Raw genomic sequence first — 17,779 nt, 5'->3', positions numbered from 1 at the left:
TGGGAGATGTGGTTCTTCGAGGGCCATTATTAGAAACTTGCTATCATAAACTTCTAAGAATTTAGGTTTTAATAATACATGTAATTTTTTTCTCTCTCCTTTTGGCTCAAGATCAATGGGGAAACTCTTCTGGGCGTATGAAAATCAATGAGGCAGATTTGGAGTTAGCCAAGGAGCCCCTGAATTCATTCAAGCAGCCGTGTCAGAAAAGGTGATCAGGAAGGATGTGCAATTATCATTTGAATAAGCAAGAGCTGGCATAAACTAGAGCTACCCTCATGCACCTTCCTTCAACAACTTCAGCATGAACAAATCTCATTAATCCTCAGAAAGGAGGAATATAATAAATCCTAAATAAATAGGATTATTTCATGCACCACAGGAATCTTGTTGTTGTTATACTCACCAGCCTTGTAGCATACTGCAAAAAAAAAAGAGGAATTCCCAAGAAAATGTTGCCCAATCTATATCATCTTCTCTTGTATTAGCCTTGAAGAAAAATTCTTTAAAATTTTTAATATGTTAAAAAAAATTAAAGTTTTCTCTTTTGCTTAAAATGTACGTTATTAACTATCTATATTGACCACAAGATGGGGCTATGATGTCACAATTTTGGCAAGATATACAAAATACATAAACTTAACTATGTAAATACAGGTGAAAATAATTTAATAAAACAAAGTTTAATATGATAATCTCATTTTTCAAATATGTATTTTTTCAGTTAATCAATTTTCTAACTGTTAATGCTCAGCTAAAGAAAAATACTTTTTTGTCCAGTTCTGTCTCAGAAGTTATTGAAATTTCTCAAATATAAAATTCTCTTAGGGAGATGTAGAATTATTTTCAATCATGTAATTTCTTTTGGATTACTTTCTACCATTTTACATTACAGCCCTAAGGAAAAGTTACTAAATTTGAACCAGTGCAAGTCTTTTGAATTATAATAAAAGAGTTCATTACCCTTTATATCTCTATATAAAATTTTTATCTCCTTCTCCAATACTTAATTCTTTTTTTTTATTTAATATTTATTGTGGGGTGAGAAAGATTGGAAAGGAACAGTATTTTCTTTAAATTACTTATGGCATGCATGATCTTCCCCTTTAGATGGAATTAAAATTTTTCTTTATGTTGATTATTTGTGTTTTGTATTCTTAAAAATAGGCAGAAATTCTTTCCTAAAGAGTATAAACACTAATTCAATTTTTAGCCAACGATTTTCAGTAAAGACAGAATAGTATGCCAATTGTAAACTGATTTTTCCAAAAATTAAGCAAAACAATAACATCTCATCTCAATATTTATCAGCAAAGTTAACTTCTTTTTCAAAGAAATGTTTTTTAATCTGTTTTACTCTATTAAGGATGAAGCAATATAAGTTAAACTTTACGTTGAAAATAAAACAGCTGTTAGAGAGATAAGATTTATAAAGTGCTCACAAAACCTTAACATGTATATTTACCTTCCCAATTTTTCTAATTCCCTTTACCAAAATAACTTAGTTATATCATAATTTGCATTTTAAAGCATGTCCATGTTTACTATTTTCTCCAGTTTTTATTATTTCTTTACTGTGTTTTTCTTCAGTTTTAATCCAAATTTCCTCACTTTCATTTAATAGCTCTATATTATCCCCCATTTTTTTCCCCTAGTAACTTTTTCTTAATAAAGATTTATTCTAAAAGTCTGTAACATGTTATTCTAAAAGACCACAGGGAAAAAAATGTGCTGTTTGACAAAGGCTACTTTCATGAAATCTTAACGACTTTTTTTTCCAAAACAGTCAACACCTAGTCAGGGGGTATTTACATAGACTGACTCCCAACTGTGAATAGAAGTTTTATTTGGCTTTTCTGCCACTTAAAAAGATCTGTTGAACAGACAGACCACTTGGTATTCAAATGAATACCAAAATGTCATAGTCTTTAGTAGTTAGCAAGAAGGGAAATTAAGAAATACATATGAAAGACAAAAAAAAAAGCCATGAGAGAATATACAGGGATTCTGTCACTAGGATGGAGCCTTCAATTTATGTTTATATTTTCCCAGATTTTTATCTCTAGAGGGGTACCTTCTTCCTAGATAAGTTATCAATACAGATAAATTGCTACTGTTTTTTTTCAAAGAAGAAGCAGAATGAGGAAGATTAATATATTAGCCTACTACCAAGTATTTATATGTGCAAAAATATGCATATTAATTCCTATACACATTAAGAATTAGAAAAAAAAGCCATCATGATGAGCATTTAAAGCCTTTAAGTAATGTTTATGTACACGCACACACACAAATGGTTACTACTGATATCAATATACTACCATTTATTCAAATTAAGTTAGTCAAAGAAATCCCCCCTTCTCTCTATTGTTACACAATAAATGAATATATTTCTGTAGCAAAAGATTTAAATAATACAGAAGTATAAAAAGTAAGTGGTAAACATCCCATTTATTCCTCCATGTGGCATGCTACTATCCAGTGTTTTCCCATTTAGAAATTTTTCTGTACATTTACATATACATGCATAGTTTTTCTTTTGCTTTTAACATAAGTGGGATTCCACTTATGCTAATGTTGTAGCTTTATTTCCTCAGGTTCAAATCTCTTAGAGATATTTGACTGTTGGTAATATCAAGATGTGCTTTATTCTTTTGAAAGACTTCAAAGTATTTGATAAAGTGCATGGACCATACAATTGAAGCAGTTCCTGGGACAGTCTTCTGCTGGCAGTGTTTTCAGCTGCAACATTCTCCTCCCATCCAGTCCTGTTTTCTATCTTCCAAATTTTCTAAGCTACACAAAGAAATTGCTCATGTTTTCCCTCACTCATTATAAACTATTCTTTCTAAATGGGCATTTTCAATCATTTCATGGAATCTTGGATAAAAGGGAAGATAAAAATATGTGTTCCTGCTTGGTTGACTGCCTTGACCCAATTTCTGGAAACAAGAATGTGAGATTAAAAGTTACACCTTTGATCACCCATGTTCCCCACAACTGAAAAGACGTAGGGTCTGGCAGATATATTTCCTCTAAACTAAATCATGGGTGACATGAAGCTTGCACTGGTCAGACTCTACCTACTGTTTGGATTGGCATCCAGGACATACCTATTGCTATATTTTGATAATCACCCATGAAGTATACTACTATTATTCACAAATAATTGCTAAAATGTTTCCTCAAGCTCATTGATGGATACTAGGAATTTATTGTGGGTATAAGGCACCACCAAAGATAAGAGGTGGAATCCAACTTCCTTATTTCCTAAGTCCATCTCCCAAAAACTACAACCTTACACCCTTTTGGTTCACCACTATACCCCAGTGCCTGGAACAGTGCCTGGGCCATAGTAGGAACTTAAAAAAACAAACACACACTACTGAATAAATAAGCACATATTGGATAAAGATTCAGCCTCTATGTCTGCATTTATAAAATGAGTTAAATCAACTCCCTAGTTAATTTAAGCTTGAAGATTTTACAATTCAATTTTCATATCATTAAATGTACCAAGCAAAATGAAAAAACCATAGCCTATTATGCCAGATAATCCTTTAGGCTACCCCATCATATATTCATTTCTAAAGATAAATCACCAATTAAAAGAAAACAGCAGAAACTTATTCTAAATTATTTTATTTTTCATAACTTTCTAACACACGGTGTTAGAAAAATGAATTTTGACAACATGATTTGGAACATTTTACAAGTGTAACCTTTAAATTAAGAACAGTAGCTACAGTAAGAATATTTAAACACACTCAGAGAAATGTTGAAAAATCAAGTCAACAACTCTTTTTGTGATGGGGAATTTTTAAAAGTGGGATGGTGAGGCAATAAAGAGACTAAGAAGGAAGGATAAAGTGGGGATTATGTAGCAAAAAGAGAATAACCCTCCCCCAAGAAAGGAATAATAAGAGAGACAAAGTACAAAAAGGAAGAAGAAAGGCTCAACAACTTTATTTTCCTGATATAAAATTCAAGTACTTAAAAAAGTAAAAAAAATCATAATAATAAAACACACTACTATCTCAATAAAATTTTCTTTTTTCCTCACCATTTTCTAGAATTAGAAAAAAAACTGTTTTGAATAAAGGACAGTTGCTGATCTTAAGTGGATACTTGGTGCACTTTAAAAAATGGAAACACTTGTAAGCTTTTCTAAATCCAAAATCAACCTAACATAATCTGCTTTGGAGATTCATTTTATGGAGCATACGTATACATCCAAATGTAAAAAATCTTTTGAACAATCTAAATGAAAACATTTTTCCATTAGATAAGTTACTTCGTTGTGTTTTGTAGTGTTTCATGAGGAAAACAGATGTCTAATATTGTTCTTTGTATTCCCTCAGTAACTACTGTAAAAGATACCTACATAGGTGGTCAAAAAAGTACTTATTCAATTAATTGCATACAAATTCAGTCAGAATCCCAGATTTGTAATATTTCACGAGTTGCTAATTTTCATTTGTCTTTTCTTCTTATACCTCCCATATTATGATAAATAAAATTATTCCCAGGCTGATCTTAAATAAGAAAACATTATTAGTCTCATGTGTCACTTGTACATTTGTACCTGAATAAATTTATCAATTGAAACGCAAATTTTTAAAAATTGTCATCATTCTCAGAGACAATAAGAAATAGAAATAAATATTTTGTTTTACTTTTTTCTTTCTTTCCTTCTTCTTTAAGGCTGCTTTAGACATGAAGAAATATCAAACAACTTTTTATAAAAAGTTTTTCAAACAATTGGCCCAAAGTGAAGTTCTTCTGTTGAAGTTATTTAAATATTCTCTCATCTTCTCAAGCACAGCTTCAAAGACATGTTCGTGCCAGTAATCCATTCCAAAATTCAATTCAATTCAATGAAAAGTAAATAACTTAGGGATCTATAAAGGACACTGCAATGTATCGGGTTCCATTTTTAACAGGAAGTCCTTCATGCAAATGCGTGAGTCTCCCTGGGTGCATGAAGCTCCAGCCTTTTCTTGGTGACTCAATAGAGCAATTGTACCTTAGAAATTTGCATCCACCTCCCTGAAAGAGTTAGAACAAAGATATGTATCAGGTCACATTATTTTAAATTTTTAACCAGTGGCAAAATTCAAATTATGCCTTCTACACAGAATCTGAAAAAGAGGCCAAGGCAAAGACCTTTTCATAATGCGATATATTTCTTTTGAAAAATGTAAAACCTAAGGGACACAGTACCTGAAAATCTTCTCCCACGTTATTGAGTGCAATGTTGATGGTAAATGTAGAAGCATCATGATGAGGGCGAAGAGAAGGCTGTCTATCAGGTGAGTATTTTACTACAAAATTCAATTTTGCAAACCCCTGAAAAAAGAAAGGAAGCCAGCAGATTCGATATCAATTAAACAAAGAAAACCACATTTGTGGAAGAGCTGGTAGAGGGTAGGCAGGAAGGGTGGGAGTATAACTACCTTCGTATGATAGCCTGCAAAGACCTTCAGTGTTACAGGTGCAATAAACTCCCGTATAAAATGAAGCCATACGTTCTCCAGATCAACTTGTTTCATGTGGATATCATCAGTTGGAACATTTTCATAACCACCAGATATACGGCTATCCTAGAAACAGTATTAATGACATCATAAAGTGTGGACCACATGCAATTCATATTTACATTATCTTGGTATTTTTTCAATCACAAGATCAATAAAAACAGCAGTTATTCAATTATCGTATGCCATCTGCTTTAATTGCAAAATAATCAAAATAACATTGTTTTGTTAATTTATCAATGGTGAAACAATGTATTGCAGAGTCAGTGGACTTCTTTTGTATTTATATAATATATATGTAAGGTTAGACAATAAAGTAAATAAAACTGACTTCTTTAAGCTCCCCAGCCCTCCAAAAACATGTTTTACAGTTACTTTGCAGGCAATCTCAGCTACTTATGTACATAGATTCCATTTTTCTGCCCCTTGATTTTGTGCCACTAAAAACAACCTTTCACTGCTATGTTCCTCATTCCATCATGAATGGCAACCAAAGTCCTTGGATCCCTGTGTTGTGGTTTGGAGTGAGGTACCCCAGAAAAAGATGTTCTTAAACTTAATTCATTCCTGTGGGTGTGAACCCATTGTAAGTTGGACCTTTTGATGAGCTTGCTTCCGTTAAGGTGTGGCCCACCCCAATCAGGGTGAGTCTTAATCCTGTTACCACAGTCCTTTATAAGCAGAATAAAATTCAGAGAGAGAGAGAGAGAGAGAGAGAGAGAAAGCCTCAGGAAGCAAGAAGCTGAAGTCAATGAAATCCAGAAGAGAAGGGAGAGGCCAGGAGAAGCTGCCATGTTCATGGCTATGTGACAAGGAGTCCAAGACCAAGGATCACTAGCAGCCAGCCCGAGAATTCTAGTCTTCAGGAAAGAAGCAGCTTCTTAATTAAGGATTAACTTGGACTTTCTCTTAGCCTCAATACCATGAGCTAATAAATTCCCATTGTTTAAGCCAATCTATTGCAGGATATATGCATAAGCAGCCAAGAAAACTGAAACACACTGCTGTCCATTTCTCTACAACATGCTGACTTCAAGTTCCTCAAACTTTGAACTTCCCTCTCCCTGATCAGCCTAGCTAGCTGGGGCCCTTAACTGAGCAGAGGCAGTAACTCCCCAGGGTATTCCACTGAAATTCCTTAGTAATGTTATGGAGCTGGCACATATGGGTTCTCAAAGGAAAGGAAAAACATCGAACTGGCAGTAATGCTTCCTGCCAAATCTTTGAATGTAAATACAAAGCTAAATTTATTGAAGGCATTCAAACAGAACTATCCTTCCTACGTTTACACACACACACACAATAGTTTTGGCAATCAATCAGACAGGATTTGTCTTAGTATTTTCATTATGGCTCACAAGGGAAGTGTAGGGAATAAAAAGTGGCATTGGAAAAGAGCAGAACCACACAGTAAAGGCATATCTTTACTTAGAGACCATCCAGTATGATTATGTGCACAGATGAGAAAGCAATGCCCAGATAGATTAAATGACTTCAGAATTCAATCTAAAACAGAGTTCTCCTGACACTCTGGACCAGCAAGTTCATTTAGGTCTAGGAATATAAATGTGTAGCAAAAAGAATATCTTCTCTCTGAATTCTGAATATCTACCTCTCTCTCTCTCTCTCTCTCTCTCTCTCTCTCTCTCTCACACACACACACACACACACACATTTTAGTTCTATGTGTAAAAGTAAAGTGCAACTTACATGATGTTTCCCCCCAGACCATTTGCCATAATGCTCCATTTCTTCCACCAATTCATCACAGGCTTTTTCAGAAAATATGGGGAACCAAAAGACATCTGGACAAGGCTATAAAATATGACAGCACTATCAGAAGAGTAACATATTGGGTCTTTTAAATAATAAATGGCATTTCAAAAATAATAAGACATTATTTAAGTATTGATCTCACTTAGATATCTTTTTAAGTTTGCCCAAATTTACAGACATATAAATAACATTGTATATATTGACATTAATATAAAATATAAACAGTTTTAGAAATGGTTCCATTTATAAATGACTCATTGAGCTCACACAGTAAGAAAACGAAGAATTTGCAGAAACCATAGTTTATGTTTTAATCTTTGCCTATTCTATGTATGTTCATCTCCTTCTATGAAACAAGAAATTTTTATTTCTCAGGTTTTATACTTTAGGATATTGAAACTTGAGTAATCTTAGAGCAATTAGAATTGTATGCTATAGCCTACTCATTTACATAAGGCTGGGTAAATATGTGTGTGTTTAAAGTGAAAGAAAAGAAACTATTACAAGTAATACTGGTTTGTTTGTCTTAACAGTTTCTAATAATTCACATTTAATATTTTGAAATTGAGATGTGTCTTAGAATCACAGTCAACCAAGCAGCTATCATGATATGGCTGTAATATCACAATGCATGAGTATCCTTGGTCAAAGCTTCATTTCCCTCACTTTGATTGAGCGTACTTGTTGAGATGACTTGACTCTTTCAAGTGCCTTCAAAAACATTTACACTATGATTTAGCATTGAAATGAAAGGTTATTCTGTATGCTTTACAGTAAGTCCAAAATTTCTTATTAGAAAATATTGTCATAGTTCAATTGGACTATTCTTTTCTTTATCATAGTACATAAAATAATGGTGCATCTCAGAATTGATGACATCTTATATTCTCTGAAATAAAGTATTAGCAATAGGTTTGAACAATTCTAAAATAGAGTTCATTAATTAAAAGACCTCTATGAAAAGAGACTCTAGGAGGCCAATTTCTTTCAAAGTTAAGCTTTCGTTAAAAGAAGTCCCCATCAGAGTTCTGTGCACGGTTCATTATTTTTACTGGTTTAAGGGAGACTTGAAAGTTGAGTCTGCTTAGAAGAGGCATGATCTTAAAATTATTGTTAATCTCCATATTTTACATTTTTACAATTATGTGATTCCCAAAATCATATAATTGGCAATTGACCATCTGAATTAGATCTAAAGGATTTTTCCTCCACTTTTACAACAAGCCACCTAAAATAGTATTGCATGAAAAATATTCCCTTTTGGAAGAATGGTAAAAATCCATTGCATGTCATAATAATCATACAAATAATACAAACCTGCTCAACCAAATTTTCAGTGAAAATCTTTGCATAATCACGGTTTATATACTTTTCCTTCCAGTCCTACCAAAAGGAAAAATCAATTGCAGAGATTAAAGGAAATATATTTTATAAGTATTTTACAGGAAAATATAAGTATATGCATTATAGAAATTTTCAAACAATTTATGAATACATGTAGTAGACAAAACAGGAATTTGCAGAAACCACAGCTGATGTTTTAATCTTTGCTTAATTCTGTATATGATCTCATCATTCTATGAAAACATGAAATTTGTATTTATGAAGTTGTGGTGGTTTGAAGCTGTATGTACCCCAGAAAAACATGTTCTTAAATCTAATCCATTCCTGTGGGTGTGAATCCATTGTAAGTAGGACATTTTGATGAGGTTACTGCAGTTAAGGTGTGGCCCACCTCAGTCAGAATGGGTCTTAATCCTATTACCGGAGTCCTTTAAAAATGGAATGAAATTCAGACAGAGAAAGCCAGAGGGATCAGTCAGAAGCTGACCTGCAACAGAACCCGGAAGATAAAGGAGGGACCAGAAGACATCATTATGTGCCTTGTCATATGACAAGCTAAGGACCAAGGATTGCCAGCAGCCAGCCCCAGAATGCCATAGTCTTCGGGGAGAAAGCATCATCTTGATGATACCATGATTTGGACTTTTTTCCTAACCTCAAAACAATGAGTGAATAAATTTCTATTGTTTAACCAGACCCATTTCATGGTACTTGCTTGAGCAGCCTAGGAAACTGAAACAAAGCTTTATACCTCAGGATTTTAAAACTTGAGAATCTTCTAATGATTAGAATGTATGCCATATTCTATGCATACACACAGAGGTGAGCAAATTGTGTATTCCAAAGTGAAAGACAAGGAACAAAATCCTACCAACAAATATTAGTGAAAGTTAATTACCAAATTAATTAACTGGAGTCCTGCTTATACTTCTAAAGTGAATTACTCTAAAATAATTTTTATATTTTAAATGAGTTTCCAATTTCTGCCAGCACTTTAATTTTTAATATTTATCAAATAATTATCATGGGTTTACTAATACCTTCACTTTTTTTAGTTACTGAAATTAAGGCATAGGAATGTATAGTGACAGATGATCTTCCTGCTGATTCATGAACATGACTCTTTTCTTCGGCCAATCTCCAGCACTAAGCCACACACAAAGATATCTCCATTTTTTTCAGCATAAACAAAGAAATACTTTTACTGGATCAAGTGATTTACTGAAAAACCTAAGTTAGAATACACACACACACACACACACACACACAAATATTAAAATAAGGAGTGATTTAAATATCACAAAAGATCTCTTAGATATTTTTAGACTTTTTAACAAAATTCTTAATTTTCTCTTTACAAAGTAAGAATACAGAAAATCATCAGGGAGGAACTGAGGAATGGATTCAAAATAATCCCATCAAAATATATGCCAAAAAGTATTTATCTGCAATGTATCTTTTGAGGCCAGATTTCAGAGGAGCCATGACAAATTTATGTGTCACTCTTATATCCTATATCTCTGTTATAGTAGTACAGACATTTTTATATGAAGAATTTATCTTCACATTCTATAATAATATTTCATTTATTCACAGTATATTATAATAAAGATCATATTATCTCATTATTCCTTCTAATATTTATTAGTTTTCTGATTCTAAGAAAAACCCATATCTATTGTACAAAATTTGGAAAATATGGGGGGAAATTAGAAATAAATAATCATACATATCATTTCAGGAAATCTCTTTATAGTATTTTTTCCCACATATCGTTATTGATTATTTGACGGTAAAGAAAAAAGTCCCTAGGATTTTACATTAGGGCATAAATACTAACTTTTCATTTTAGACTACCTTTTAAGTATCCTTGAGCAACCTGTAACTTTACTTACTCAGAAATTCTCACAACTGAACAACCACTAAATATGCTGCTATGTAGATATCCTTTATGAGGCATCTCGATCAGGCTAATTTTCCCAAGAACAAAGCAAAGCCATTGAAAGAAAGCAGTTCCTATTGAATTCTGATATTTTTATTGCATACCGCCCAAAGATCTGAATGCTACACCAACTTCTACAATCCAGGATATAATTTAAAATATAAAACATTTTACTGGATTCTAATATTACCCAAGAAATCAAATAATTCTGTCCCTTAAAACACCAAGAGATTCAGCACCAAGGTAAAATACGTTGATTCCACCTTTATTATAAAAAGCCACCTTTCAATTCTACATTTGTAAAAGATGAAGATACGCTGGTAAATTCAAACAAAAGAACTTCTAAAATACAAAAACGTCAAAAGAGAGGGGAGAAGTCATAAATAGTAGTTCAAGAGAGGATTATTCAAGAGAGTTCTTTCCATTAAATAAATGTGCCAATTTGCCTAAAGGAGTTAATTCCTGTGTAATTAAAATCTTTAAGAAAAGAAATACTGTATTGTAAACTTTTTTTTCTGAAAATGTGATTAAATATTGGGTGGTGCTTTTAAATATATAAAGAAAAATACTGAGAAAAATCAAGGCAACTGATAATTCCCTTCCCCAAATCTAATATGTTTTATTTAAAAAGTTCTTGGTCAAGCTTAGACTTATCCTACAGGTTATGAAATAGAATTAATTATTACATCAATTATTTTTTAAAAACTTCTTACCACATTTTCATATTATTACCCAATTGGTTGTGATACACATAGAGTTATAGGAAATTAAGTAAAAAACAAAGCTGAGTATGAAATACGTACCACAGGATTTTCAAAAATCTGCCAGAGGTCATTGTTATAATGGGAAGTATTGTAATTAGCAGTTGACAACAGTCTTCCAAATTCATGTCTATTAGAAATGTACATAAACACACCCTATATGCCAAAAAATAATAGTATTAACAATCTTAGAGGAAAGGATGAGAAAATAAATTTAACCATAGAAGACAGCCACTTCAACTTTTATGTTTCATTCATGAACATGCATTTTTACTTTTCATATGAAAACATGCATGATTTAAAATAAATGAAATTTTGATTAATTATAAAATCAGACACCACACAAAACTAATTAATAGCACTGCCACTCAACTGAAAAAAAGAAGAGGAAGAATGGATTGTTTTATCACTTTCTCATTGATCCTAGATGAAGACATTGGAAAAGAAATTCCTGTTTGAAAGCAGAAATATTTTTAAGACACTAAAATACAACAAAATTGTACCTGTTTGGCTTCTTTCCCTTCCAAAGAAGGCAATGTCACATTTTTAAAAAAAAGCATTCATACTGTCAATATTATTTTATCATCAGTCTACTTTATTCATGTTTTGTCCTGATGTTTAAAGTCTGAACACAGTGCATAACAGAAAATTAGAGCATTATAAAGTAGTTAAAGAAAACTAGTCTCATATACTTGTTGTGAAGCAAATAAATGTGGCAAATGCCACTAAGGTAAGGCAGTTTCTTTTTGTACCTGTTTTAATGGTAAAAGGATTACAGATTAATAAAAGAAGTTAATGAAGAGTACCCAAAAGCCTCATTTTTATCAAGATATACTTTATACCCACTCCTACTTCTTCTATTCCTTAAAAAGAAAAAGACCTAGAAAAACTAGTAAAAAGGACTTGGGTTTAACTTTCTCACATTAAAAGCATAAAACGTAAACCAGCCACCAAATAACCAAGCATTGAATATCACACAATGCCCTCCTCAAATACATGCATGAATGCATACATACAAATGAAGAACCAATGAATACCAACATTTTACCAAGTTAAAGGAAAGAAGGTGCTTAAAGAAACTTTCTGCTAGGCAATATACCATATCTAACATAAACAAAAATAAATATAAATAAATGAAAATAACACCTTTGGGGGGCTGAGCATTTGCAATGCTTCCGGAGTAGGGGAGTCTTTTTCCCTTTGTAAAGTCTAAAATGAAGAGAAGCATCAGGTAAGTTGACCTGCACACCCCCTCTCTTTCAGGTATTCTTAGGTAAACAAAAAAAAAAACAGCCCTTGATCAAAAGCTGGCATTGTGAAATGTCCTTTGTGGACAACATGCAGAACAAGCAAAGCTCATAGCACACACATAAAGAAACAACACCAGCCCTTTTGCTCTTTCTTTTCTCTCTCTCTCTTTTTTTTTTTTTTTTTTGGTCAAACAAAAATCCAAGCTCATTCCTTAGCAAAACTTTTGTTAGACACAAATTAAAACAAAGAAAAATGTGAGAGAGAGGCCATTCCGGGATGCGCTGTTCGGTCAGATTAGCCAAACATGAGCACAAATTACAATCACAGTTGCTGAGGATATTCAATAAAACGATACACATAGGTGTGTAAGAAAAACAAATGTACTTCAACAAAACATGCCTTGTTAAACTAAGGGAAACAATACTTGCCAACTTTTCTGATTTTTCCCCAAATCATTTGCTTACATAAATGTGGAATCAAAGAAATAACCCTATAATCTTTAAACCAGAAAATCATATAAATATGTTGTAAAACATATTTATACATTTTGAAATACAAACTCTATTTTCTACAGTCATTTAAGTTGTATAATGAAAGCATATTTGTAAAACAGCAATGTATCATTAATTTTTCACATAGATTAAAATACTTCATATCTCAACCCTTCTCCCAGTTTAGTGGTAAGGAACCTGCTTTTCTGTGAAGTTAATAATGACATATAAAGCACATCTACTTGGAGAAAATATGGACATTTATTTCAAGGAAAAAAATGTGTACTTCTTAAATGTGTAAATGATCATTTCATCAAGGCTCTATCTAATTAATTTTAATTTGGTCAGGTTCCCATTATAGATTTCCAAATGGAAGTAAAGACAAATTCTTAACAACACAAACCTGATCTATATCAGCTCTATCTTTACTATTGAAAATCTACTATTTCTTATGAATTAACCTGGTCATCAAGCCTAACATTTTTCAAATTTTTTCTACAGGTAAATATTCAAATATTATTCCATGAAATTGCCTCCAATTTTCCAATAGAGAACCAAAAAAATTGGCTAGTACTTCCAAGTTGGAAAGTAAAAGGACATCAAAACACAATGACACACCAACTGGTAAAGCAAGCCATGTCATAAGAATATTTAAGCAATCCATCATTGTTAACCTTACCATTTCTCTAGCATTTCGGCAAAGAGCCATATCAGGATCCAATTTATCACGGACAAAATAGTTTCTTTCATTCATTTCGGATCTGAGTGTCTCTCCTTTAATTAAGTACACATTAGCAATGTATGGGACATTCCATAGCCCTCTGAAAGTAAAGAGATTTTCCAAAATAGAAACAGAAAAAAAGCTTTAAGTTTTAAAAATACATTTCATATATGCTTTAAAAATTTTCCATATATATATATTTGAATTCAATTGCACAAATACATTTAATGATATTTGGTGTGTATATATATATATATATATATATGTGTGTGTGTGTATGTGTTTGTATATACATATGCATAACTGATTTTATAATCACTTGTAATTGTTCCAAAGGTAGCTGCTAATATTCTGAATTACCACCTGTGATTAACATATTTATATTTATATGTGTTCTGATTTACTTTCATAAAATGTGCACATGTAATTTATGAAAGTTAACCTTCAGTTTATGTGATTAATTGGTATGCACCACATTTTTATGAGATTTAGGAGACTAATCACTCTCTCTAGATAACAATTTAGGATTGAGTTCTGTTTGGCATTTTGGCTGTCATCCTTCCATTAGTTGTGGCAGTTAGAGTATAATATTCTGCTGTACAGCATGTGTTTCCATTTAAGATTGAGCAGTTTGATAGCAAAAATAATAGAATAGAGTCATTGGTGTGCTAGAGTTGGCTCACACTAGCTCCTGGGAGCTGATTTTTGGCATCTCTTCTGAAGCCCATGTTCACTGACCTCACATCATAAGCCTGAAATTGGGCATGGGAGAAGTATTTACACCACAGAAATTGGCAAACACTACAAATCAGAGTACCTTCCCCCACCCCTGAGAGCTAGTTTTTAGATATTTTTCCCACACACCACTGAATATAGCCTAAAATTTTCCTAAAATATATTCCCTTCAAACTTGTTAGGCTACCTTAAATCCTTTGTAGAAAAAGAAAGTGTAAAGAAATACAGCTGGAAGTACATGAGTCTGGAGAGACATGGTTTCTTTTGTCCTTCACTCTTTCCCACACCTACATCCTCCCTCTGAACATGACTCACTTCCTAATAATCAGCATAGGAAAAGTTTTTCCTCAAGGGCTGTGCCTGTTACTTTTGAGAACAGAAAGGGAAAATCTTGACCAGGGAAAAGAAGTTAGACATTTAAAGGAATATGATATCATTTTGTCGTACTGGACCAGTCTCAATGGAATTGGCCTTAAAAAGAATACAATGTGCCAGTTGAATTCAGAAAAAGTGCACAGTGTTTCAATTTTGAAGGGAAAATTGTATATAAATTTTATACACACACACACAAACACACACATCTTTCCTTCATGTAGCCTTTGGTCATGAGGCATAATCTTGTATTGACTAGATCAAAGAGTTTACCAGATTCTTTTTCTCATACATTAGACAACAATGACAGAAAATGACGTGTGCCTACAGCAACTTAAATGAAACATGAATTCACTATTCTGGTTTGGTGAACCCTGAACCCTTTTTTCTGCTACCCACAGACAACAACAGGCATGTAGTCTAAAGTCATCCTAGAACCAATATAAAATACTTTGAAACAACAGACTATGATCACAATAGTGTTTTCTCAGCTCATGCTGAACAGCAACCAACAAAACCCTTTATCATTTTTAATCATTCAAATTTAAGCTTTCTATAGCTATTACTTCTCTGACAAACAAAACATCTTTCCACCACTTAACTCTTCAAAGAGAAGCATGTAATTTTTTTTGTAATTTATGAATTTATTTTATAATATTTGTAATCATAAAAATGTTTCCCTTTTTTAATTGGGTTGGCATATCTGAGAATGAAGGCAAAGCACTTAAAGACACATTCTCTGGTACATCATGTATATGAAAAAAAGAATGGCATTCCTCTCTTATGTTACCTTAGCAAAATGATTTCAACTCTGATTGTTTTTTAGTTCACAAATATCAGCTGTTGTCTCTGTAATAAATATCAATCATGCACACATTTTGTACCAAGTATATTCTCTTCAAATTCTAGAAATGGAAACCAGATATTGGTGAAGAAGCTGTTCTTTAAACCAGAATATTAGCTATTTCACTACTGCAGAACACACACAATAAGGAAAACTGGAGGGTTTTGGCTGTGGTGCTGTTATTGTTTACTTGTTATAATTTTTAAAAGTTGTCAAAACAAACTTCATTCTGTCACTAATTATAGCTGAACTCCCTTTCCAAACTTTTTAACTAAAGGGTATTACTACTCTACCAGCAAAAAGATGGCAACCCATGATAACCATATTTTGTCTGCTGGTATCTCCCACCACAATGAGTTTGCTAATTTGAAGAATGAGAACTTTAAAAACAATTTAAAAAAATTTATATCAATATTACACTAGTATTCCAGGATCCCAAAGGTCTTCAGATTCTCACACTTCCTTCAAACATAAAGTATAATAAAATAATAAAAATTGTTTTTCAGTTAATATTAAGAGGACCACATCTGTAGACTCTGGTATTTTACATCAAGAAATTCCATCAAGTAACTTACATTCTATTCCCTTGAACAATATCCACATAATCTTCAGATCGAGCATAGTATCCATCAGGACTCAATGCTCCCCAGAAGTTGGACCACAGCTTTCCATGACGAGTTACAAGAGGAGCAATGATCTTTCTAAACAAAGAGAGAAAAAATATCTACGTAATAGCTTATTTTTTAATTAACACAGAATTATGTGTTTTGAGCTTAGAATAATACCTAACACAATAAAATCAATTTAACATACATGTTAGTTGTACCAAAAAACAGTAAAAGAGGCAATTCTTCCCAATACCTTTTCTTAAATGAATACACTGCTTTCACATGTATTTCTTAAAAAGAATAAAGGAAAAAAATTTTAAATGCTAATGAAAATTTTAAAATGACTAAAAAGTACCTTACTTACATCCAAAAAAAGTAAAACTACCTTAATTGTTTAATTCTATATTAATTCAAGTATTTCAGAAACTATACCAAATGAAATCAAATATTTCCATTGCCTTCGGACAGACAGAATAGCTCCTGATACATTAAGTAATCCAATAAATAAGTGTTGAGTTTAAAAAAAATAATGAATGAAGATAGCTAAGACATTTCTAAATAGGCTGGTTTTCCTAAAATTAAATTCTAAATCACTCTGACATATATTTACATATTTTTATGACTTTTAAAATGGGTTGTGATTACAATAAGGTAGCCCTGACAACATGAACATTTTTCTTGGCCTTTATTTATTTAGAAAATAGAGGGTAACTGCCATATTTCTGTCTCACTACTTCCCAGGAAAGTGGTCCCTTTGAGACCAGCACATGTTACAAATTCAAAACACGCCAGGTTTCTCCTTAGGGAAACCTAATTTATAATTTATTTATACTTTCCAACTGAGAAAACAAAATCTGAGTTCTCTCTAGAATTACTTCTAATAAGTGAACTGTCACAGTGCCATACAATTGTTAAGGAAAGCTCACACATCTCCTCCAGGAAGATGTACATGAATCATTCTCCACAAGAAACCTATTTCACAAGGCCCCAATCTTGTGAACATCAGCTAGGCCCTTTTTCTTTTACACAGAGAAAAATGAAACAAAACAGGTAAAACACATTGTACAAAATAAGAGTTTGGTTTTCTTTTTCCTGGTTCCTTTTAAAATGAAATATTATTAAGCAGAAACCATTATATTTTGTTTTGTTAAGAAAACTACAATATTGAAAATAACATAAATTAGAATCCGCTTATTGTACTAATTTAGGGAATGGTAATTAAATGTCAATAACTGACAAGATCAAACATCTAGTACAGAAAAAAATTTAAATCGTATAATCCCAGTTACCTCCTAAAGAGGGTTGGGTCAACAAATTTGGAAAACCAAAACCCATCTGCTGTATCCCTCAATGTTTCAGGATTTGGAAATGTAAGTATAGCAGCTGGGGGACAATAA

The 17,779-nt window shown here is 32.4% G+C and overlaps 1 protein-coding gene across 3 annotated transcripts in view; it reads right to left on the bottom strand.

Annotated features, from left to right (window-relative positions):
* Positions 1–3,626: 3,626 nt before the first annotated feature.
* The window catches only part of PLOD2 (procollagen-lysine,2-oxoglutarate 5-dioxygenase 2), a 117,429-nt gene continuing 103,276 nt past the window's right edge, over positions 3,627–17,779 (bottom strand). For 2 of the 3 annotated variants that reach the window (XM_037843164.1, XM_037843173.1), the window contains 9 exons: positions 16,350–16,475; positions 13,782–13,923; positions 12,507–12,569; positions 11,403–11,516; positions 8,631–8,696; positions 7,248–7,352; positions 5,457–5,603; positions 5,224–5,349; positions 3,627–5,049 (listed from right to left, as the gene is read on the bottom strand). In XM_037843164.1, the coding sequence (XP_037699092.1) occupies positions 4,894–5,049; positions 5,224–5,349; positions 5,457–5,603; positions 7,248–7,352; positions 8,631–8,696; positions 11,403–11,516; positions 12,507–12,569; positions 13,782–13,923; positions 16,350–16,475 (1,045 nt within the window). In that variant the 3' untranslated portion in view covers positions 3,627–4,893. The remainder of the gene's footprint in view (positions 5,050–5,223; positions 5,350–5,456; positions 5,604–7,247; positions 7,353–8,630; positions 8,697–11,402; positions 11,517–12,506; positions 12,570–13,781; positions 13,924–16,349; positions 16,476–17,779) is intronic. The other variant, XM_037843172.1, reaches the window with a different exon arrangement.

Source organism: Choloepus didactylus, chromosome 1, assembly GCF_015220235.1.
Source record: "Choloepus didactylus isolate mChoDid1 chromosome 1, mChoDid1.pri, whole genome shotgun sequence".
Classification (NCBI taxonomy): Eukaryota; Metazoa; Chordata; class Mammalia; order Pilosa; family Megalonychidae; genus Choloepus; species Choloepus didactylus.
This window is presented reverse-complemented; position numbering and strand designations above follow the sequence as displayed.